General features: G+C 46.6%; 1 protein-coding gene and 2 non-coding genes across 4 annotated transcripts in view; 2 read left to right on the top strand and 1 right to left on the bottom strand.

Moving 5' to 3' along the window:
* Positions 1 to 24,477, top strand: part of LOC118510757 (probable G-protein coupled receptor Mth-like 1) — a 162,657-nt gene that overhangs the window by 74,202 nt on the left and 63,978 nt on the right. For both annotated transcript variants that reach the window (XM_036053001.1, XM_036053002.1), the window contains exon 4: positions 1,057 to 1,135. In XM_036053001.1, the coding sequence (XP_035908894.1) occupies positions 1,057 to 1,135 (79 nt within the window). The remainder of the gene's footprint in view (positions 1 to 1,056; positions 1,136 to 24,477) is intronic.
* Positions 11,831 to 11,901, bottom strand: Trnag-gcc. The gene has a single exon. It is a non-coding gene; the product is annotated as a tRNA-Gly (tRNA).
* On the top strand, positions 15,584 to 15,657 carry Trnat-agu. The gene has a single exon. It is a non-coding gene; the product is annotated as a tRNA-Thr (tRNA).

Raw genomic sequence — 24,477 nt, 5'->3', positions numbered from 1 at the left:
GGCCACTGTGCCAATCAGAAATGTCGATATTAATTACAACGCCCAGTTGTGTTGGATCAGCGCGCGGCGGCAGTGCGGTACCGTGATCTAACGGCGGTCTTGATGATTAATGAGATTTAATTACAGTTCTGTTCTGGTGTGTGTACTTCATTTGATTGGTAGGAGAGTGCTAATGTGCTGCTTTCGTAGAAATTGTTCCTTTATGACGCAGTCGCGCGGCTGACTATCGACCGGCAATGGCTTTATTATAATGTACTCCAAAGTGGAGTTTAATATTAGTTCTTACCAGGATTCCCATTCGCTAGGAGGTATGGAATGACATCATGCTTGAGTGGCCACTCGGCCCTCAGTGCTCAGTGTTGGTGGGAACTTTTGAGCCGTATCCTAATGAACACCCGCGATCCTTACCTGCTGCCGTACTGAGCGCAGCGGATTATAGTTTTGTAACAAACTTTGAAGTGGTTTAAAGCTGATGTTGCTCTTTTATCCACCGACGCGAAACAGCTGAAGAAAAGGGAATCTACTGCCTGGACACAGAAAAAAACAATGGCAAAACAGAGGGAGGGAGAGAGTTCCAGACAAAACTCCCCGTACCGTGGACCGGACACCTATTGTGAAAAGTCTGTTCGCACGTCCGGTGTAAAACACGCCGAACTCGTTCAGAGACTCGTTGGTTGGGAAAAATTACACCGAGAAAATGGGAAGTGGCAAACGAACCGTCGCCGTTCTGGAGGAAGCCCTCGGCGGACCATCGCCGAGCGCTGCCCAGATAAAAGCACTCGCGTTTTACTGCAAAATGGTTTTTCTCGGGTTGAAATTATAGAAGATTGTTTTCTGAAGAGGTGGACGAACCTAACGTGACGAGTGGAAGTTTAGCTGGGAATTAAGAAACTGACAGCACGGAACCAAAGCTACCGGCAGCTTGTGACAACACAATGGACAACAGCATGTAGCAGCTCAACGCTGAACCTTACCGACCCGCCACTCGGCAACGCCGGGCTAATGTTTCGCTTTCATTTAATGTGCGTTTTTTCTGTTCTCTACTTTCTCTTCCAGCAATCATGATGCATTTCTTCTTCCTGGCTGCATTCTTCTGGCTCAACACGATGTGCTTCAATATCTGGTGGACCTTCCGGTGAGTTGGGATATTATTTTACAATTTTCGAAACTCTTTTTCCCGCTTGTGTTTTTTTTTTTTTTTTGTACTTCCTTCTCCATTTGGACGATTAAGAATACGGAGAGTTGGGTGGTACAAAAACGAATTGCAAAGGGACGACATCCTTTCGGAGTTATCCTCCTAATGGCGGCAGCAACTGTTGCGTGCAGACCATGCTGCCGTACTGTCAGATTTGTGGGTTGCCCTAGCAACGAGATATTAGGGACACTTTTTTTTTTGGGGCATCCCTGCTACATCTCGCCATAACGTCCATGCATATCCATGTCATCGTAAATTCCACTTCAAGGAATCTCCGCGCGACGTAATCTCGCTATGACGCACGAGAAAAACCCCCGTACCATCCGGGCACCCGGCAACCCAGCCAAAGTTTTGTGACTGACGAATCGAGCAGGATTTGTTGGATGCGCTGATGCGTCGTTACTGGCAAATGCATTCCGAGCCTTCTGCATCAGGTAGCGCTAGTCGTCGAACTTTATGCATCCCGAGCATCATCAGCCGGGCAGAACCATCGAACCCCGCCATTGAGATGAAATGCAATTAGGGGAAAAAGTTTTTGGCCCATGCTTCCGCCACCGACAAGGCTCCAGGGCTGGAAGAATCTGACGATAACTCGTTGCCAAACAACGTCAATATGGTAGAATCATTTGTCGCTGTTGCGGAACGCTAAAAGTTCGCGTGGAAATCGTGAGCGAAAGTTTGGAATGAGATCTCCGGTCTCGTTGCGCACACTGATTGGATTATCATGGCCCGGGACCATCATCGATTAGTGCGATCAAGTGTGTAAAGCAGCCTGGAGGGAAAGTTTTCTCTTCGCAAGGTATTTTAAACTTCACCTAGCCAGCCGAAGTTGCAAGACCTCTCCAGGAAGATAATGAAGTCGCTCTCCCGATTAATGGGCTAGATTTTATCGCATCCTTGTAAAGACAATGTTGGAACACAGCTTACAGCTTAAGTTCAACGGCAAACATTACCGAAAACATGAGGCCTGCGGGAACGGTTCCACGATTTCGCGGGACACGCCTTTCTGACACGCGCCTGAAACTGTAACAATATTATCATATTCGCATCTGGCGAAGGCTTTATTCCGACTCGCAAACCGCACATGCTTACTTGCACATTTTGGGTCATTCTAAGCCCGCATGAAAGAACCTGCTGAGGGCTAAAGAATGCTATCCTACCTTCACCGGCGATGATTTGCACAAATTCTAGCCAGTGGTGTGAGCTGGTGATCTCGTTTCGCGCGCTCCCAAAGTGATCGTGCAAACTTTGTAACGGTTTGGCAAATGACAGCCAGCGTAGCAAGCCATGAGTAGACAATTTTTGGGAACGTGGACCTGGCACAAGCACATCGATTGTTTTGTCTTCGTCAACGACCGGGGGGGGGGGGGGGGGGGCTGTCATCGGCGAGCAAGTGGAGCACGCGTACTGTAAAAGTGATCTCGAGGTATACAAAAGCCTTTCAAACGATGCTTGCCACTTACGGGGATAATGTGATCATGCTTCTGTGGAACACGACCACATTGTGTTGGAGCTGCAGCATGTACCATTAGGCGTACCAGAAACAACCTCCCCGTGGTGGAGCTGTGTTCTGAATGCGGAAGAGCATACCTAGAGCGAACCTCGGGACCCGATAAAGCAGAGCCGAGCCATTACGTCAAGGTCACCGAGACTCTGTCAACTCCGTTTCTTCTCGAACGGCGGTAAGGCTCTAGTTCTATTTCCAGTTTCTACTTCATTATCCAGCGGTTAAAAAGGCTCAAAAGGGGCTGCGAAACAGTAGCAGCCAACGGCACGACCAAAAACGGCACTCGCCAAGACCCACACCCTGTGCTAGTTGGGGATTTGTTTTTGAGACTCAGCTTGTTCAGCATCCCGATACCGCGAATACCGCCGTGCCCGCCAATGCGCGGTTCGAGTTCAGTGCTCCGGGGCATTCAAGGCAACTCAAGGACGCCCACCTGGTGCTACTTTGTGGCGCTGTCCGTGGGCAACGCAAACTTGGAGCAAAACAAAAATGTGGCATTCTACGCCTTTCTGGGCTTTGGAGCACGAGCTGCGAGATGCGATGGTCGTTAACGAGATGTCCCCAACCTAGCAAGCAAGGTATGGCCTTCTTGAAGCATGGTCCGTGTAAGCATAGCGAATGAGATGGAGTTGGTAGACGTTGGAGTTCTGCATTCTATTAAACGTGATGCGACGATACTCGATCGATCGCAGTACTGCCTAATATCTTGATGTAGAGTTCTCGCCCGATCGATCCGGCGTCACTAAGACGTGCATTAGTCCGGGGGCGAATGATTGACAAAAAACTGTCGCTCCAGAGCAGCTAAACTGGTTCGTTTAAAATGCGTTGCTGATTTAAATTGAATGCAGCAGCGCGATTGCTATCGCTGCGGGTTCGGGATCCGCGATGTCGCGAAGCTGTACCGACCGCACCTAATTCCTTACTCTAATCGAGAAGACGCTGAGGAGCTCTCTTGGGGAGAAGAATTCCACGCCACGTTGTACGGTGTTTCTTTGACGATGCAACAAAGTTGCATTACAAGTGCAGCGTGCAAAAATGCACTACACATGGCTCGATGCTTCCCGCCACGGATCGCCATGTTGGCTGTCGGTATGAAAATGGAAATGGCATGTTTACATTATGTTTGCGCTTCTGCGAGAGGCTTCCGGTGCCAGTCCGAAAAGTGATATCCTGTTGCGGCATTCGGTACAAGCTATTATAATTTTTCCCGATACCTTCCTACCTCCCGCCACAAGACTTTTAGCGGGATAGGGTCTATGTTTACCATTCATAAATTTAGATTGACTCTGGAGTTGGGAGCGTGTGGCTTGTGTGCATACGCGCGAACGCATATTGAAAAGAGTCTTGTTTGTCCAAAGAATTGCTGCGTACCACGGGGCTGTGAAAGGTATCACATCTCCAGCACCCAGCACTGATGGTGAATTTGAATGATGATTGATTTATGTACCGTGGGGTTTTCCTATATCGCCATCTTCTATTGTTTGCCAACACCGTCGACAATCGAGACCCGGGCGATACTCTGTACAGCCACTAGGGCGAGGGCGCTTTTGTTTAGCTTGCTGAGGTGGTGTGGGCTGTAGGAACACTCTCAAGATCGCGACGATATGTGACGGGTGTGGGAGGAGTTTTAGCGTGGCGTTTGAGTTTGCGAAATTGTAGCTGCTGGAAGAGAGGACACACGGGACCAACGCGATTCTCTATAGGTGGAACTCACCGCTCCAGCAACCGGTGTGTCACTGTACGCAAATATGGTTTCCAGCTTTTCAGCGGACACACGTGCGCACAGTTTCAAAAGTCTTTTGAAATTGAGCGTAAAATTGACGCATTAAATATTTACGAAGACACCAAGCACTTTCGGGGGAGTTTTTTTTGTTTTGTTAAAAATAAGCTGGAAGGTTGAGGCCACCAGGTTCGTTACCCACCTCAGACGCATTCAAGGCAAACAAAAACTATCCCATTGTGAAGTTGTTTTCCCCGCGTGCGGAACAAGGAACAATGGCGCAAGTTCTACATCATGCATGACATGAAGGTGAAAAAATGAGGTGCGTCTGAAGGAGTCCGCAGTAAGTCGGCAGTGTCGCTTAATCGTTTCTGAAGTTCATATCCCCTACTCCAAGTCTATATCTTCATAAAAAATTAAACTTCCTGAAGAATGGACATTTGCATGATGAGTGTAGAATCCAGATTTCGATAATTAACTTCATTGTGCAGACCGAGACGGTCGTACGTGACCTTACAATAGGGGACGATTTTTGGGAGTTTAGGAACGCGAAAAGAATTTGGAAGAAAAGATATTTAGAGTAAGAATAGACAATCAGATAAAAAGAGCAGGAAACGAGATTTCGGTGATTTTAACCCGCTAAATACGGAAGGATTTCTGAGGGCTCTGAGTCATATGCAGATTAGCTCCGAAGCCGCGCAATGCAATATTTGAATAAGTCTCGTTAAGCCGCCCTGGTTTGTACCGTCGCCTACGTGCTAAGACTCAACCCGCTTAAGGTTTAAGCCGCTAAAGAGCCGCGCATACAATTTTCCATCAATTATATCGTCACGACATAAAGCCCGGCATCAGAGGTAGTTCAAAGCAGTTAGGCTTCCTCCCAGGCCGGATGCTTCGGGTAGGTTCCACATCTCAATCTGTGGACCCCGGTTAGGTATCCCGATGGGCGATGAGTACGTTGGTAGGGAAAATATTTGAGTTAAACCCCCCCTCCCGTAAGACAAACAACAAATATGAACTCCTACTGATACTGAGGGAGCATGGCTTTGACCTTTCGAGTGGTCTTCAATGTTTTCGTAAAGTCTTACGCTTAGGTCCTTTTAAAGACACCAGACTCACCTGTCTGTTGGCGTTACTTGCATCTGGGGTAGCAGCATTCGGCAGTGCACTGTCATCATCGGTATGAGCTTCCGTACCTTTCCTCCTAACCAAAGAACCGCTTCTTCGGGAGATCTTCAACCTACAGCGCAACCAACAGCAGCAGCCCGGTAGATAAAGTGAGCAAATGTTTGCCGCCGGGCCTACCGTACCGAGACGAAAAACCCATCCCGACACTGGTTGGGAACGACCGTGGAAAAGTAAAAATAAATATTGTACGATGAATTATGAGCTTATGTATCTGGACAAACAGTGGATCGACACACACACGCTCAGTGCAGCGTGTTCTGTTTTAACCGAGTCAAGTGGCTGCCCGTCGCCGCCGTGTTGAACAATTTTTCATCGATTTCGTTGTCGTTGTCGCTTTTTTATGTGTTTTGAGAAAATCTTTCGATTTCAATTTTCCGAAAACATGCCTCAGCTTGAGAATGTTGCAAGTCGTTGACCCTTGGCGGTTTGGAGATCGGGGTGCGTTACAACCCCACCTTCCGTTCCGTACGGGAAGTCAGCATCCGCTAATCCGCACATACCGGCCCACCGAGACAAGGCAACACTTAACTCACTTCATGAGACTTCACGTTCCCGATCGCGGAGACCCTGGATCTTGACATTGGAGAAATATGAATATCGAAACAGCGCTTCGGCCCCCGTATGTGTGGGCCTGAGCGACGTGGGATCGAGAAAGTGACAGTTACCATCGCTGGCCAGATGATCGTGTGGTGCCGGGTCGAATCGAAATCGTTGTCGGAAATGTATCGTCTCGAACATCGGCTTAAACATGCGTCTACATGCGTGTGATAAATGGGAATGCATTAATCTTTTCCCCGACCCCGAGGTCCGGATCGGGGGAGGGGTGCTTTATGCTGCACCGTCCAAATCCGATGTGATTATACGCACCCTGCGTTAGGATCAAGCGTGCAGCTGAGAGCATTGGAGAGATGGAAAGCGAAGGCAAGCTGACGAGAGCACGATTAAAGTCCCATCAGCCTAGCTCAGCTGTCGAACTGGCAATTCCTGGTGAAAAGCTGCGTGATTTGTGATGATGATAATGATGGGAAAAAAACCCGCCGTTTCGGTTGTGTTTTATGTGCGGCTCTGCGCAACTCGACTGTGTGACAAAAGTGTGGACGAAAACCTTTTGTCACCGACGAGCGGGCGGTCTTGCTGCGGGAACAGACGTGACGGCGTGTGAGACATTGTGATGCAAATGAAGATGCTCTTTTCACCCACACGGGTGATTAGTGAGGCCCGTTTCTCAACACCTTTCTGATGTCGATTTTCGTGGGACAATTATGTAGATTATGATGGGATGCATTGAAGTTGCGCGAGGGCGTTCGGCAGCAGTAGCACTGGGGCAGTTTTCGAATTAATTTTATCCTCAAAAATGAATTGCAGGATAATGAACGCTGGATCTCTTTGCGCGGGAAACAATCTCAATCTCCATTGTTAACCACGTCAACCACGTGCTTGACTAAATGTCAAAATCGCTTACCAGACAAGTTCGACTCGGCTCTGGTCTCAAGGGCTTCAAACAGCTTCCACGCCCCGCACTTTGAGAGTGGATTCTCCATTTAATACGATACGAATAACAAAGCAAGTACCGACCGGTTGCAAAATTGCACTCGGATGCACTACACGCTCGGTATGCCCTTCAACAAGCACTCTCGCAACAGCTGCCGTTTGCCGTTGGCATTTAATTACAAGCAGTCGGATGAAAATAATTCACCACTTCGATCATTAACCGGCTCCGGCTACGCTCAGCAGTTGGCTGTTCGCTGGTGCATCAATATATGGAGTCATTCGAAACCATCCCGTTGCATGTGTCGCTTATCACGCATCTAGAATGACACACGCGAGACTGTGAAGTATCGAAGCATCGTGAATGGACTCGTGAACAACGCACACACACACACACACGCACAGGCTGCAACCCAAATGACAGGTTCATACCGTTTTTGCCAACGAGTCAACATTTCACCACGCTTTGGCCACAGCACAGACCGAGATCGGCGCATAACGAGAATAATTGTTCCGATAGATGGACCACATTGATTTGCCTTTCATCCCCAACCCTCCTGCACAGTTTTCCAACACCCGTGTGTCGTTTATGTTGTGAGTGTTTATGTAGAGGGGGGTTTGCAGAAAAGTGGTAACTATTCATACTACTGCTCGATGCCGTGCTGGTGGGCGCCAGCGTTCGATGGACTGCATGCCTTATAGGAAATTAGAAAAAGTTATGGTAAATATTGGAAATCGCGAATGGCTTCCTTTACGCTTGTAGGGGAGTTAGGGCAGGTGTTCTGCCTTGAATGATTTTTACTTGATTTTTTCCTTAAGAGGATTCACAATCCGTTAAGATAAAACAATTATAAACCAGAAAATTCTAATTTAATCAGTTTTAACAAATCAAAATTAATTTACGTTCTCATCGCTGCTTTGTTTCATCAATTGGTTTACGAAGATACCCATTTTTAGAAATTATTTTTAACAAATTTTCTTCTAACAATTCTCTATGATAAAATGAAACCAATTTTTTCACAAAGAATAGAAGTACTGTCGAATGATTCATTTGTTGTTTTGATCTGCGAAATTCCTTCTCACCATGCGATGCGATCATGCTTAGTCGTTAAAGTATTCACAATTAATTGTATTTACAACAAGCTCAATATTGTTCACAGATTCAATTTGATAGTTTAAGAATATGCCTACTCGTTGATCTTTCTCACCGCAGCACCGGAGATCAAATCCCATCCAGACCGCCTCCTGGTATGTAGGATTTTCTGTCCTGCTACGGGTTATATCTAGTCAAGGCAGACCAATCATCGCAGGCCCGAGACCTTTCGAGGTTGTGGTGCCTCACAAGAAGAAACATGTCGTTGAATCACTCACAAGTTGGTGCCATTTGTTTTTAAACCAAACCGTTTTTAAAAATTACTCTAAAATTCAGTTAAACTTAAGACAAGTTAATTTAATTGCTTTATCATATAAAAGAGCGCCCAAAACTTATCAAATATGCTACTAATTTAAGATTATGTTTTATAATATAAAATTATTATCTGAGATATTTATTAGAACTTTAAATTTAAATTCCCGGAAGTGTGCAGTGACCGAGAAGTTAAAACTAAATGCCTACAAAAATTAAGAGAAAAAATGTATAAAATTTACAAAAATTAGCAGAAAACAGTGACGCCTTGAAAAAATATTTAAAATGAAGGTGCACTTTGCCCACTTTTCCCCTAGTTTTTTTTTCAATTTCATTACAAATCGATGATGATTCAATATAGAAGGACGACGCATTTCAATACCACACGCGAGCACTTGACAATCACCTTCTAGAGCTGCATTGGCAAATACGGACCCCCGAGTCAAAGGAAGTACAAAACAAAAAACAATTTGCATACGGTCGCCATATTGCAGGCCCATTAATGTTTTGCAGCAAGAAAAGATGAGCAAGAATGCGCGGAGGACGGCGTTTTTTTTTTTAATTATCGATTCGATTACAAGGCCAACGCCGTCGTCTCCCGCGTACGCCGGAATGCGCAAGCGAAGCGCGCAGATCTGTGCGATCTGCTAAACCAATAAAGATCATCTTTGCTCGCGCTCGTCGCATCCTCCAACGTCCAAGCCACCCAGGCAAGACCTCGAGAGTGATCGAGTGTGCGGCGCCAGGGTTGATGATGGCGCCAAGCCATTGAGCAACGTTGGTTAAAATTTGCAATGAATGGATCGGCCGTGCGTTGACGGTTGACGATGGGGGGACAGCCCGGTCAGGCCAGGCAGCATAATTTTTCGCTCCTCACCGGGGGTTACGCTATAATGTTGAAACCAATGTCACCAAACACACGTGGTGATGGCGGTTGGCGGTGAGTCGGGGAGGTTTGTTTGACTATGTTTGGATGTTCGTTGGACAAGACCTAGACCTCCCGTCCGTAGTGCACAATGTAACGCATCGAACGGGTGGTAGGAACGAGTGAAGGAGGCACAGGGAACGAAACACACGGGGTAACATGTTTAATCGGACGGTATAAGCCGATGCTACTTCAGTGGCCAATTATTGCCTTTGACATAAATACACACGAATTAAACATCGCAACAGCAGCAGCAGCGTTGAAGGGGTCGTGGCATTATTTTATCGAACCGGATAAACTATGGAACATGGAAGGGATGAATGGAGAAAGGAAGAGTAGAAGCAGGGAAGAGATATGTTGTGCTGTCGTGTTTACTTTATCAACTGTAATCCGCGTGTCCTGGTGGTGCTGGTGGTCAACGGCGGCCATTTTCATCGACACGGTAGTCCATGATAGTCTATGCTACATTGGTCAAAAGTTGTCAGAGGTCTCACCAAAAACCACCAAAACCGAAACCGGGGCTGGTGGTGGGAAAAGTGCATCCAGGACTTGTTGGTTTGACTTTCGACTGCAACTCCGACCCGGTTCTGGGCAGAAGTTCAGCAGGAGGTTTTTTGTTTGTACATGGAGTGAGCTAGATAGATTGGATGGGAAATGGAAAATCTGGGTGAATATCCTTCTGAACCTCCTGCTCTACGTGCTTTATTAAACTCCGAGGCACCGAAACCGAGACTAAACATTTTCATTGCCCTTTTGCACTCTCCCAATTTCCCCCGGTCAGGCGATCCTAAGCTCGGTCGATTCGTGTGCCCGGTGGCGGTACTTTTAGCAAGATAATCTTGTTTCCGGTGTCGTCATTCGGAATAACATGATTTGTTGAGAGTTGATGGTGAAAGCCTCGAGCCACTGCCAGCCGTGCTACAGATGTTAGCTGTGAGGTGGTGAATCAGCCCTCTCACTCCCTCCCCCCTCGAAAAAGGATACGCCGCCCTGTCACGCAAAAGTGCAATCTCCATGAACGAATTTCAAGTGCAGCACACCGACTGCACAACTGCAACTGAAAAGTATAATTTGTTTCTGCAGATCTCTCGCTCTCGTGCTCTAGCGACAGCCAGACGGGGGAATAATGTATCTGTGTGCTACGCCAATTTTGTGATTATATTTAGTCTCGGGAGATGAGACGAACGATGGTGGAGGTTTTTCCGGTACAGCGAATGGTAATTGTTAACATAGCTCATCTACTTCATGCTTTTGATTTATTTCTGCTAAATGAAACCAAGACTCGTGATAGCATGTACGTTCGAGTGGTGAAGAGGAGTTCTTGATGCAGCAGATAGAATACAGTGGACTTCAGTTTGGTTTTCTAGAGACTTGTCAATTAGTGTATCATATCTCGGGTCGATGAATGTTGAAATTAGGCTAGGTTGTCTAGATAACATAAAAAGTCCATAGAGCATTCGCGAACTTCAGGATTGTATTTGGGCTCTTGAAGGATGTCCAACATGGACCATCATATAGTTTTACAGGTTTCCCAGATTCTTCCTAATAAACTTCAAAATATGTCTCCCATAGACATCTTTCACACAGCTGAGGAACCCAGGAATCGAATCTCATCCGGATCGTCCGGGAGTAGTGTCGACTATAGCTACGAGTGTGGTCATGTCAAGGAAGCCTAAAATGGCTGTGCATTACCCTTTGAAGCTCTAATTACGAGTCCGGTAAAGAAGAAGACTCTGTCATTTATTTGCAACAAAACTCTATTATTATATTCTAAGAGAGCGAAAGACTTCAATTCAAACAAGATGATTTGCTATGAGTGATAAGGTTCGAATCACCATTTGGTTTCGAATGCCGAATTATATAGAGCATGACCTTTCAGCCAATCTCCCGAAGTTTCTGTTACTAGCTCATAATAAACAATATTTTTCAAGTCCCACCTATCAGCAAAAGTAACTTATATGCCACACAACGTTTTGTATAATTTATTTATTTATTTGATAGCTTCAATTGCGGAAATTTCATATAATTTTGCTATAAAATTAAAAAAAAACACTTAAAATAGTCTCTTGCTGTAAATGGGTTAAAAGAAAAAATTAAAAAAATTGTTCGTTAGCATGAAAATAATTCATTCATACTTGTTACTGGGCTCGTAGATTATCACCTCTATTTTTAAATCAACCTTGCGTAGCCCGGCAGTCTAGTAATAAAAAAAAAAAAACAAATCCGTCTTGAGATAGAGAGCGTGAATTTATGACCTAATCGCTTACAGAGAGGCCTGAGATAAGGGTGCTATTACAAATCAGTTTCACGGCAGTGCGCGAAGAAGCTGATAAGCCAATCAACGCGTAAATGACGTCAAAATATAAAAATCTAATCAAGAAGCACAAAAGAAAATTATGGATTGCATCGGCCGGGAATCGAACCCGGGCCGCCCGCGTGGCAGGCGAGCATTCTACCACTGAACCACCGATGCTTGTGAAGGAGGGCGCTATCGGAAGCGAACAGACCACGCATCCATTTTCTGTGCGGTTCGTGGCCATTAAAAAGAAACAATTTTCCACCCCAACAACACACACACGCGCACACACCGGGAAACATAAAATTTTCCCCCGAAGGCATTCATCGTTTTAGTATAAGCCAACAAGAAAGAGCGAGAGGAAATGAAGCTAGAGTGAGCCGTTTAATTTTGTAGCGATCGCTGCTTTCGTCACGTTTTATGCTAAATTGCCAATCATAGTAATATGATATGCTTTATTCTAATTTATAGTTTCTGACCACCACCATAACGGCCAGCCCATTACTAACTCGGATGCATGCACCCGATCTCATTATTCGACATTCTTGTCTTCTCGCTGCGTTGGTGCATCGGGCCGTAAAATCGTTGCACGTGATGCAGGTCCTCGCCAGACGGGAAGACAGTCAGAATGCAGCATTCGCTGATGGTCACAACTGGTGGACGATCGCACGCGCAAAACCACCATTTGGTCAGCGACCGTTGCATAATGCATAAAGCAGCACAAGTGCATAACGAAATGATGCACTCGCAACACACACGTGTTGGCATCGTTGGGACAAAGCTTACCCGAAATAAATAAAAAACACGCACACAACCGGAACCGACGTGGCTCTGGTGGTGAAGAAGCTCAGTAGGTTTAGCCGTGCAATCGATCTTGTGGAGCAGAGTGGACATTAGTCCTGTATAGAATGAGGGGCTTAAGCACCTTCTACACGGCAGCTTCACGCTACGAGTGAGTCTGGTTTGACGCGCGTAAAACGTTCAAGCGCAGATTCTACTGCACACACACACACAACCAAACCACACGGTCACCCAACACGGTCCGATGTTTATGATGCAATTTAGATTTAAATATGGAACAATTAATCACTGTAAGGTTTATTTATTGTGGTTTTGAGCAGGCAGCCGACGGTGCAAATATTGACCATTTTCATCCACTTTCCACACACGGCCACGACTTTCACCAGGTTGGCTCGGAGCCCCGTGGAACCGATCGTTTGCGCAATTGCGGTCCGTTTTCGGTATTGATTATTTGCATAATGTGAGAGGTGCAGTCGTGTGGGTGCGCGTGTGTCGTCTAGGGCAATATGTTACGCCCGGATGCAACTAATGTTACAACACGATCCCGGGGATGCCAATTAAAATGACACTCAACGGCGGGCGGGCACACAGGGCTGACCGTTTATTTTCGGCAGAACTAGGAAAATTCAACCGGCTGTAAATGAGTGGCACATTTCGTTTGGGTGGCGTTCCGGGGGGGGGGGGGGGGGTGCACAATCGATTAGTCGAAACATTTTATTGCTTTTTGAGCAGCTTCCTTGAGTTTGGGGGGCGGTGGTTGTTGTTTCATGGTTTTGGTTTTGGGAGTTAATTTTGCTTTGATTTGTGTAGAAATAAATGCCACCTATATGGTGTTTTTGTTTATTTCTGTTTTTCGCTTTGAATATTTGGTTTTGAACAACTTTTTTAATGAATTTGTACCTTAGTAAATTATACATTTTCAGTAAGCAATCCTTCTGTTTTTGATCGCATTTTCTCTTATTTTTGTTTTTCTTTTATTTAAAGTTTCTCTGACATATATTTGTGGAAAAAAAGTTCTTCTATACTCGTTATCAAATTACATTACAGGGTTTTTCAGTTGGCAATAGCATCCATTTTTATGGCAGGCTACTTAGATGGAATGGCAAATAAAGCTGACCTTTTATTGTGATGTCCTCAGATGATATTGTAATTGCCTTCTCGCCCCGCAGAAACTGTTAGCAACAATACACACACCGTAGCTTTGATCCATTTTATTTACACCGATGTCACCCGTTAAAGAAATTAACATATTTTAATTGATTTGTTTCAACGCAACAACCGGCCGCGCGCTGAGTGAACTTTTCACGCTTGAATATATTTCTCCCATCTTTTTTTTTCAAGCAAACGCGCACGATTATGTCGCTGGGTGTTCTGTATCACTCGTTTTTTTTTTTTGTCTTGCCGGTACAGTCGTGTAGAAATAGAATACAAATTTTCTACACGACCTGTACGAATGCGGTGCTCGGTCTAACGAACGTATGCAATCGTTCGTCGCCCGGTTGGGAAAGGTTTAATTTATGCTAATAGATTGTGTATAATTTTCAGGGTCATCAACCGACGACGCGGCGGGTGGTGTAAAATGCTTTAAGAAGGAAACCTCCGAGAGACAGAAACCACACCACCCGTCGGACAAGCATAGTTAGGTTTACTTGGGAGCGGAAAATTGTCAATTCAATAATTCACTTCTCTTCGGTGTGTAAACGGGAAAAGGAGTGATGGAAAATATCGCGCCCACACACACACGGCCAGTGCCGACGACACCTGTTTTGTCCCTGTTCTCTTGTGCTCTATGTGCCAGATTACAGCGACACACAAATGAAAGTGACTTTTGATCGTGGACCCTCTCTCGGTTTGTCCCCGGGCTTAAGACTTCTGTCCCATAACTCACTTGCACTTGCACATCCGGTGGAAGAAGAAAAGGCGTTGGCAGGGGGAACGGGGGCTGAATAGCGGCGGCGGCGGCGGGATCGCATCACTTTCTTCCCTTGCTTCCGCGACGAAACCGTACCGAAACCGGGAATGTGATGATAAATCGCTAGAGAAAAATATGCCGTGCTAGTCGTTAATCACGGTTACAAATACGCCGAGGGCCCCCAGAGAGTGTGTGTGTGTGTGTGTGCTGATGGCGAGATGGGTTCTTCTTCGGTGTCACTGCTTCCTACGCGAGGAAAAGCACTGACCGTCCCCAGTCGGCGAAGTTTTGAGAGTGGCGGCACTCATCTTCCGCCTGTGGGAAATAAGCATAACGAGCACACATGTACGCGTCGCGCGCGAGCATGCCAAGTCTCTCGCTTGCCTAATTGTTGTCATTAATTTTCCACCGCGACCAGACTTTCGCCGCCATGTGCCGCCATATCTTACCGAAGCGTTGAGGCATGTATACACACCGATTAGCCAGCCAGCATGCTAGTTGAGAAGATTTTTTCGTCTATTTTTCCCCCCCTTTTTGGGCCAGTTTGTTCCCATCAGGCGTTTCACTTTCGTCCTATGGCGCAAACGTGCCCTAAGCCTCGGGGAGGAAAGAAAAGGGAAGAGTTGAAATGAATCTTTTCAATCGATGATTTATTTGAAATCGATCGGCTCGGCTAGAGTTGGCGACGATCCCGCTGCTGACAGGGCGATTTTACACTGGCTCGGATGCGCATAAATCATCCCTCTCGATGCTCTCGAAGATTGTGTTCAAAATATTAGCCCTCACGAAAGCAACAACGGGCCCCTTTAATAAACGTCGACAAATGAAGATGCTCTCCTTTTGGGCTAATGAAACGGTCGCCATTGATTCGCTTCAGATCGGATGATAGTCCGTTTGTAGCGGGTTAAAGAAAACTGCTGCCTAGTGGGTTGAAGTGGGCAGAGGCTGTTGGGAGTGGGGAGAGCTGGGAGCATATTTTTGGCTTCCCTTTCACTTTGCCCCACGATGCAGCAAGATATGTCGCAGGTGGGAGTACTCTCGTACAGTGGTGTCGTATAAATAAAAAAAAAGAACGGGAGCTTTTTTGTGTGGTCGAGGTAGCATCGTAGTGGTTGATATTGATTGCGTGCACGCATGGTTTTCGTCGGCGCCGTGGCTTAGTTGGTTAAAGCGCCTGTCTAGTAAACAGGAGATCGTGAGTTCGAATCTCGCCGGAGCCTAGCGATGCACATTCTCCTTCTCGAGAGAGAATACGGAGAGATAAGTGTTCGTGAAAATTATTTTATCTCATTTTCATGGGTCATAATCTAAATGCGTTTAAAGTAATAAAAATAAAAATAAGGTTATAATGCTAGTAAGAGTCAATCTCTCCACTCTTGGAATTCTAGACGTATATCAACTCGTAAAAACAATCCATTAAGATATTTCACGAGTACGAACGAACTTGAGAACTGAGGTCTTGACCAATCCCCCCCCCCCCCCCCCCCAAATCTTGCCGATCTTATTCTCCCTTACAAGTTCAAGGGAAACACTTCTGACGTTTCAACCAACATTCTGTTTCTGCCCCAACTTTGGCCAAACAGCTCAAATCAATTGACGCAGAGATCAGGTCAGTCGCGTCGCCCCTAGCTCTGTGCGATTTGCTTAGCTCCATCTACATTTTTTAACCTATTGCTCCGTTTTTCTTCCTCCATTTTTGTTTGCATCTTTCTCTTCTCTGCATCACCGATCAGTTTGGGGCCAAAGATACACTCCGAAAAATCCCGAGGAGGAGAATCGTTTGGGAAAATAAAAGTTCTGTCGAGATGAAACTAAAGCAAACATTTACGTTACCGCCCAGGTTGATTATTCGGTTAGGTCATCAGAATTTGGAGAAGGCTAGGAAGTGGCACACACACACCTATAAAACAAACATCAAATCACGGAAGAAGCCCCACCATTACTGGAGAAGTCCGAAAAAAGGGCTTCAATTTTATGTCTGAGGCCACCGAGAAAGGCACATTGGCCGAGCAATCCCAAATGTTCCGGGGAGATATCGCTGTATGGTAATAGTATCCAGATTGGATAAGGACGGTAAAACGAGACTCTGGAGGCTTCTTTTTGCGCTTGGAATCCCCAGGATGGAAATTTGAAACGTTCAACTGGATTTGATCAAATCGTTTCAGGCCCATATGATGGGGTGTGATAGAGCGTAGTCGAACTTTGAAACCCCATTTCGGATTGATTACAAACCATCCAGCGTTCTTGCCAGAAACCATAAAATTTAAAGGTTCTCCAAGCACTGCGCTGACCAACATTCAACGGAAGCTAGAGCCCCGTTTTCTTACTCTACAGCGCCTCTTTAGAAGGTTCTACACGGTGGGAAGCTAGTTATCTCAAAGTACCGCAAATTATTTATATCTCCTCCCATCTCCGTAGGCAGCGTGGCGGATTCGAATTAACCAAACCAGCTTACGGTAGCATCTAATCATTGACCGCAAAAATCCACCTCCTGCATTTGGGTTACGGTTTGGGAATGCAAAACTAGCCGCAACTAATCAGCATTCGAGCGAAGAACGGTGGTGTTGTGGTTGGAGAGTTTTGTGTGGCTCCGAGAAGCCTTTCAAGTCTCGTTTGATGTCGTCTCGCCACCTGTGGCAGAGCGGTGTTGTGGAGAAACACAAACAACTTAATTTAACTCAGCTCCCTTCGGCAAACGTTCGTCCAAATTTTTGGGGATTAGGTGCGCTCGGACATTCAATATTGTATACAAAATCTCTCGCCCATACGTCAGTCGGACCCGGTGGTCGAGTCGAGTCGGTCAGACACCGAAGAACTGAGAGGTGTACATATGATTGCGAAACAGGTGAAATCAATCCACCGGTGATGACGAGCTAGAACGGCACGACAAGGTTGCATCGGAAATAGGATTCAAAATTTTATTGCATCCCCGAATCTCTCTGGCTGGTGGATTGCAATTCTATGCTCCCGGTGTTCCGATCGGTATTTGAATACAATTCATTCGACCGGAAATCATGACCTAACTCGAAACCTCCACTATCCGGGTAAAAGGTGAACCCGGAGCGCTGGTGGTAAGCCGGAAATTAGATTGATTTGGTCATGTTCTTCCGTGTCACGGGGAAAAGCCGGGATGCTGTGTGCAACCACCAGACGAAACCCCTGGAACACAACACCTGTGTATCTGTGTCGAACAAATGATTGAAATAAGGCACGGCTGTCCGGATCCGGATCCGGAGACCTCTTTGAAGTTGAAGTGGGGGTTTTCGGGACAAGTGAGATTTAATTAAATTTGATTTTTTGTTGCTCTGAGGTTCTCCTCAGAACGAAATTCGAACCTGCAGCAGCCATTTTTGTGCAGCCTAGACGAGTGGCCTTTGCAGTGGCTCTATTCCCCAAAGTGTCAATAATTTAATAACACCACCACACTCGGGATAAGCTAATCTCGGCAAGGTGTGAAGGCACACGTGAAGGGAATGAATTTATAAAAGGCTCTCTCTCTGCCGGATGAAACTCTGCACAATATGACCATGACCTAGAGGGGACGCTGGATCCCCAGAATGTCCGGGGATTTATTAGAGGAGACTCCAGAGTTGTCATCAGTGCCACACTCCATGGAAGGTTTATTTAATGCTTTTTCTCCACGATGTACTCGCGACCCGAGAGTTTTGGTGGACATGAATTATGTGTCCACTTGCCTCCATTGTATGCCCGATCCGATTAGCGTCCATTTAGCGTCGGTCCCACTCCGACATCCAGACCATACCCAACTCCTGCGGGTGTCGTTAGACGTCTGCTCACGTGATTATCTCCATGCTCCGGAGCACTGCTTCGGGTGCGAGAATCCGCGAACGTTCCACGCTCGTTTCTTTTTGCTCGGCTTTGATAACGGCATCGCGCCGCTGCTCAGAACCATCGCCAAAATAGCACGGTGTGTGCCAAAAGTCCCGTTTAATCTGGTTTTCGGTGGTGTAAAAATAAATACCCTACCACACAGAGGCACACTCCGTTGCCGGTTTCCGTTTGGAATGCCGTTGATTGGCAGGTTCTCGCGTGTGGCACCAAGAACAGGTTCTCGGGGTGCGTCCGTATTTTCGTCACAGATGGAGAGCACTTTTTTCGATGAGGCAATCGAAGAACCTGGTGAGATCTTAATCCCGGTAGCACTCAGCTGCTCCCGTATGGGCTGTCCAGTTCGTTGACTCGTGGAGCGTGGAGGTTTGACAGTGGAACCTAACGCTCTAATCAATCCTCAGTTGGCAGAGTTGTGATTGGAGCTAGAATTTATTGTTTCCTCCGCCGAACGGGATGTCCGCTAGTCCCGTTTTCAACCCTAGCTAGCTATAAACGGAGCAGGCGTGTTTTTATACAGCCCAGTCGAGAACTCTCCAAACATTGTAGCCGTGATCGTGGCGTCCATCACGACGCCGATCGTGCGCGTTTCTTCGAAATGTCAACCACGCACGCGGGTTGAGATCATTTTGCATATTTTGTTTGAGCGATTCTGCACCGGCCCTCTGTTGTGGAATGTCGTTCAAGATACGGGGCTGATTTGAATTTGCTTCTCACCCTTCACTTCACGTTTGTGTGTGCTTTTGTGCCGTCTAGGCCCATAAATCTCTACACCACTAGCGTCTACTACCACTACTACTACTACCAGTTGCTCACTCACACCTGTTCGAAGGAGACGAGGTCTCCCCGCTAAGGTATAGCTTGATGGTGGTTACCAAAACGACGGCTAAACATTCCGAACACCGACCACCCCACAGCACCAAACTAACCGGTGTGGCCTTAAACCGATGACATTATGCAAACGCTCGTCCATTTCAGGACATTTCCACTTATCGGAGCTCGTTCGGTGTGGTCACCGCAAACGCGAGGACGTCTCTTCGGTGCCCATTACACACATCATTACATCCATTTCGGATCGAGATTGACCATCGGACCGTATCTGCGGTATATATCGGTGTTTCTGAAAGAAAGATCCATCAGCAGCCAGTTCATTCGATCTTTGCGATAATCGATTCGGGCTTAAACCGGTAGGTCCGCTCGTCTGCTGCCAGTTTATCGTCAGCAAATGCACGGCTTGAATGCTGATACGTGTCTCTGCGAATGGAAGGTGTTTTACCTTTCCTGTTGCGATGTACAACGCGCTCCTCCCAATAGCTGGAGTGTAATGGACGCCATAAAAGCAAACAAACAAAAATGGCCGCCCCGCTTGATTGCACTGATGGGGGGCGACCTTCCATTTCATACATTGAATTCATAATGCAAACTAACTCCCTTGGCGAATTGCCAATGAATTAGGTGGTGCATATTGACTGCTTAAAGGATCCTGCCGGGTGGACCTTGGTCTCTTGGTCGGAGCTCTTGGCATTCGCAACCCCCGCCCGTGTAGCTGTCATAAATATTCAAATGATCAAAGCCCGGTGCGATCAACCGAAATCCATCCACCGTAACTGGGCATCAAGTGTGTGCGGCGCAGCACTTGAGAATGGTTATTTTAATGTGCGGCGCATTGAAGAATTGCGACATAATACAGGCAAGCTTCGGGACAATTGCTTGCCAATTTGCAGAGCTGCCAGTGCTAGGGCGAGTGAAGGGACAGGGCGAAAATTGTTGTCGCGATACAATTGTGATAGAACTAAAGAGCTGGTTGCGAGTGAGTTGTTATGATCGATCAATTGCATCGGATCGGATGCTTTTAAGCGGTGCGAGCCCGGTACGGCCGAAGGTTAATTACGCCATTGCATATTGACGATATTGATGAAGTACAAGATACGGGAGGCACAAATATTGCGTTCTCATGTTCTTCGCCATACGTTCAGATCTTGCAAGAATTGCTCGCCTCGATACCTGAGTTGCCAACCACTTCCCATCCTCAAAAACCCCTAATTGATTGCAGGTTGGCGATGGGGGTTGCTGGTTCACATGGGCAAGCAAATTGCCGCTCATTACCGACATCCAATTTGATTGATTCCACACGAACCGAACGGCGAGAGGAGAAGGAATTTATGAGCGTTGCTTAACATTGCATACATGCGGGGCCACCTACATCATCGATTTCATCACCATAATCGTCATCATCTCGGCGGTGATCTTCCCTCGCCGTCGTCGGCGTTCGTTTGTAAGATATGAACTCCCTCGGTAAAATTGGTGGAAAAATAGGTTATTATGAGCAGGTCGCTCGGTAAAAGGTTAAACCCATTAGCGGGTCTCGCACATCACTCTTGGAACACTGTAAGCCTGAAAAGCGGGTACTGCACTCAGGTGGTAGGGTTGGGTGCTCGGTCTGTGCCATGCAAAGTGTAGTGCATGCTGCTTACCGCTGTACGAACAACCATTAAACGAACCATTGCTGAAGTACTTCGCCGACCACCGGTGGGAAGACGAAAGATTAATGTGTGTATGTGTGAGGGCGCTTTCCGTGCTGGAAAACCTGGAGACTGGAGGTTAAGTTGAAGATTATGTCGTGCGCGATAGACATCGATTTTATCGGTAAGACAGGTGAAAGAACGAATGAGAACAAGATGGCTTGAGCGGGTACTTCGGTGTACGATGGTAAGTCATCGAGGAAAAGACGACATTATTTAAGCGGTTTTAAGGGAAGCGTGTTTCCCGGGCAACGACAAGAGGTCAATCAGTGGATAAGAAGGTACATGTCGGTGCTAGAACTCTTGAACTGGGGAGAGGCTGTAAACCGTCTCGGTGTGGGGTTATAGGTTTAGGCCGAAGATTTTGAGTCCTGAGCTGAAGTCCACCATTAAGGTACTTCAAAGCGGGCACAATAATGAACAAACGTCATTGTTTGGTGCTGCTTGATACAGTGTGCTTAAAGCCCTAATCCCTATCTTCATGTGAACCTCCCAGTACCTTCTCCACGGACTCTACTGTGCGGAGAAGCTTTTCAACCAGCAAACATTCTACCAATCAATATGTATTACGCCACACTCATCATCCGCACTGCAAAACATTTTAAAATGCTTTTTAATTGCTCTCCAATCCAGCCATATTGCCTCCTCTCGCGCCGTCGTGTGTGTGTGCGTACGTGTTTTAATTTGCCCATCAAAATCGACCTTTACCAACCAGATCGATGTGAACCGTGCACCGACACGAACGATAACCCTCCCGGGGAACGAGCTTCCTGGGGAAATTTTTAATTGAATTTTCACACATAGCCACCATAACCTGCCGTGCATTTCAATCGGTTACGTGACGCAGTACATACGCGCCCCGTAGCCCAAGGCCTCGGTGTTCCGCTTTTGGTTCTCGGGAATGACTTCAGCTTTGCGGTCGGTAGCAAACCCGGGGAGGACAGTTTTGGGGGAGGCTTAATTGGAAACGGTTCTTGCAAAACTTGCCAACCGTCCAGACAAAACACCCGGAGGGCGCTATTTGTGCAACCGGAACGCATGGCGGAGGGCGACATCATCTTGTGTCGCAACATCACTCAACGGTCCGGGCTCTTTGGGGTTCAGATTTTACAGTCCGAGTCAGGTGTGATCTGTCATGGTTCTCATAAATCCTTTCATTTAACTCACGGTACGGGCAGAACCAGATGGGTTGGATGGATCAATATTTATAATTACATCGTGTCTGGACACTCCCGAACTGGGAAGAGACAAATCCATCTGTCCGAGATGTGTCGAAACGCAATCTCGGCAGACATCTGGTACGTGATTTTGCCGGTGACTGATGGAAAGGATATTTATTTATTAAGAGGAGTCGTTCTTCGGAATACTAATTACAGGTTTGAAGAGAGTTTTTTAAAAGCTTTCCTTCACATGTCTAAAGTAAATAATATCCTGCAGCCTTACTACTACAAACAGCGATTAATTATCCAAGATTAATATGCACCATGAGTGCAGAGGGCACTAAATGCTATCCAATGCAACCATCCATCCGAATCGGATCCTGCATGTGATCACTTTGTAAAGAGTGGTTAAGTGTCCGGTGACGACCTCCACTCGAATTGCTGGAGGTTCGCCCCCCTAAAATGGACATATCGGGTGGCGGGAACTGGTTTCCCCGAGATTTATCGATACCAATCAGACGAAACACATCACGAGTGGTCTGGTGTGAACGAATGGGAGAATTACCGATGCTCAACAGGTACGAGATAGCTGTTGGGACTTCTTTAACCCCGTGGTAGTACTTATCGATGAGACTACAGCGATAGCGATCCTCGGAGATGAAGATTATGAGGCGGGTTTTTTTTTTTTTGAATAATTACGCTTAATGACAAATCATGAACGGAATCTTAACTTTGGACGGGAGGACTCTGCCGGATAGGACTCAACCGGGCGATACTCAAATTGGTCAAATTACTATGATCAGGTAGCAAGCAGTCTCTCATTCGGCGATCTGCCTATCTGCCTATCTTATTTTGAGCTGCCTCTTTATTTTGGGTCCGATAAGGTCAGTTGCTAGTGTTGTTGAGTCTTTTACGAACAAAAAACCCCAGGTGAAAGGACACGGTCACTTAAAGACGATTAATTTTCAGCTTAATTAAAACACGAACAATTTGTGCCATTAGAGTTTGCGGCCGTTTCGCACCGGGTTGGTGCACGATTAGCGATGGGAATTGTGTGTCGTCCACCGTTGCCCCGGTTGAAGTTGTCCTCGCGAAAAATGTTGCACCACACATTAATGCCTCAACAGGCCGGTGACGACGACGTCTTTGCTCTCTAGCTCTGCTCTGCCTTTCTTTCCTTCTACTTTAATGAGGGTGATAAAAACAGCAATCACTAATTGACGATAAATGCCGAGTGAGAGCTTCTGGAATTGAGCAGCAGGCAGGCAACCTGACAATTATGGCGATGTGTGTCCCATATGCTCTCTCTCTCTCTTGTGGTAAGTACCCAGAAACAGGTGATGCTTTAGTCCACTACATCTCGGGACCCCGGGACAGTGTGGCTTCGGCGGAGGGCCACTCGTCATAAAGCTTCTCGTGTTTCGGTTGGAATTCTTTGACGTTGACTGTTGTGATATCCCCAGGAAGCCAAACCCCGTGTCACAGACCCGACGGTGAGGTTTCCTTTGCTGGAGCTGGATTCCAGCGTACAATCAGAGCGTGAAGGATGTTAAAAGTGGTCCATCCAGATGGATGAGTGTCGCAGGAATGTTTCTCAACTGCCACCCAGGAACGTCTGCAACGCGTGCTGTGGCGTCGCCATCTTTCTTTGGGGCGATGTTTAAAGTGACCATCAAGCTTACGTCTTCAAGAACGATCCTATAGAACTTACGCACGGAAAGGTTTAAGCGTTTAAATACCCCTTTTCCTTGGAGTGTTTGTTCAAAAGTGTCTTTGTTTAAGCCCGGTAGCGGTGTCATGCGTGTGTAGAATCGGGTTGGGAAAAGCTGTGAAGCACACAGCACTTAACTTCTAATGCGCCTCAAACCGTGGACAGGTGATTTACGAGTGTCTCTCTGTCCATCACAGCTCGTTGACTCACTCACTAAATCGTCCCGTCAAACTAAACCGCCTAGCTGTCTCTCGCCGTACTCCTTGCGACACCATCATAAATATGGCGTCCTGTCAAACGGTCAGACTTCGCTGAGGTCAAGCTACTAGTTATGATCGGGACAAACACACAACTGTCCGCACATATGCAGTCTTGCATGAAAGCGTCTGAGAAGGGGGTATATGGTGCTCGGAATGAAAAAGACTTAAAATGGCGTACCACCGACTGGCACTCTGGCGACAAGATCGATAACGAGATGACAAGACAACACAACGCTTGTGATTGTTTACGGCGAGGAAGAAGGCGTACATGTTGTTTGCCTTTTCTTTGAGTCTCATTGAACAGTTCTTCGGTCCGGCCCTGTGCTATTGCATTCAAAGTTAGCAGTTTCTTCCCGCTTTTCACTCTCCCACCGAGACCTTCGCGATCAGGAAATCTCTCTTCCGCGAACGCTAGCAATGGTCAGAACTGTCATAAAGATCGTTAGTGGTTGATCGTTTGCAATCTCGAAAACGATAATGGCCGATAATTATGATAATCTCTCGAATTGAATTATCTTCCGATCCGACTAAACGATCT

This window comes from Anopheles stephensi, chromosome 3 (genome assembly GCF_013141755.1).
Source record: "Anopheles stephensi strain Indian chromosome 3, UCI_ANSTEP_V1.0, whole genome shotgun sequence".
Taxonomy (NCBI): domain Eukaryota; kingdom Metazoa; phylum Arthropoda; class Insecta; order Diptera; family Culicidae; genus Anopheles; species Anopheles stephensi.
This window is presented reverse-complemented; position numbering and strand designations above follow the sequence as displayed.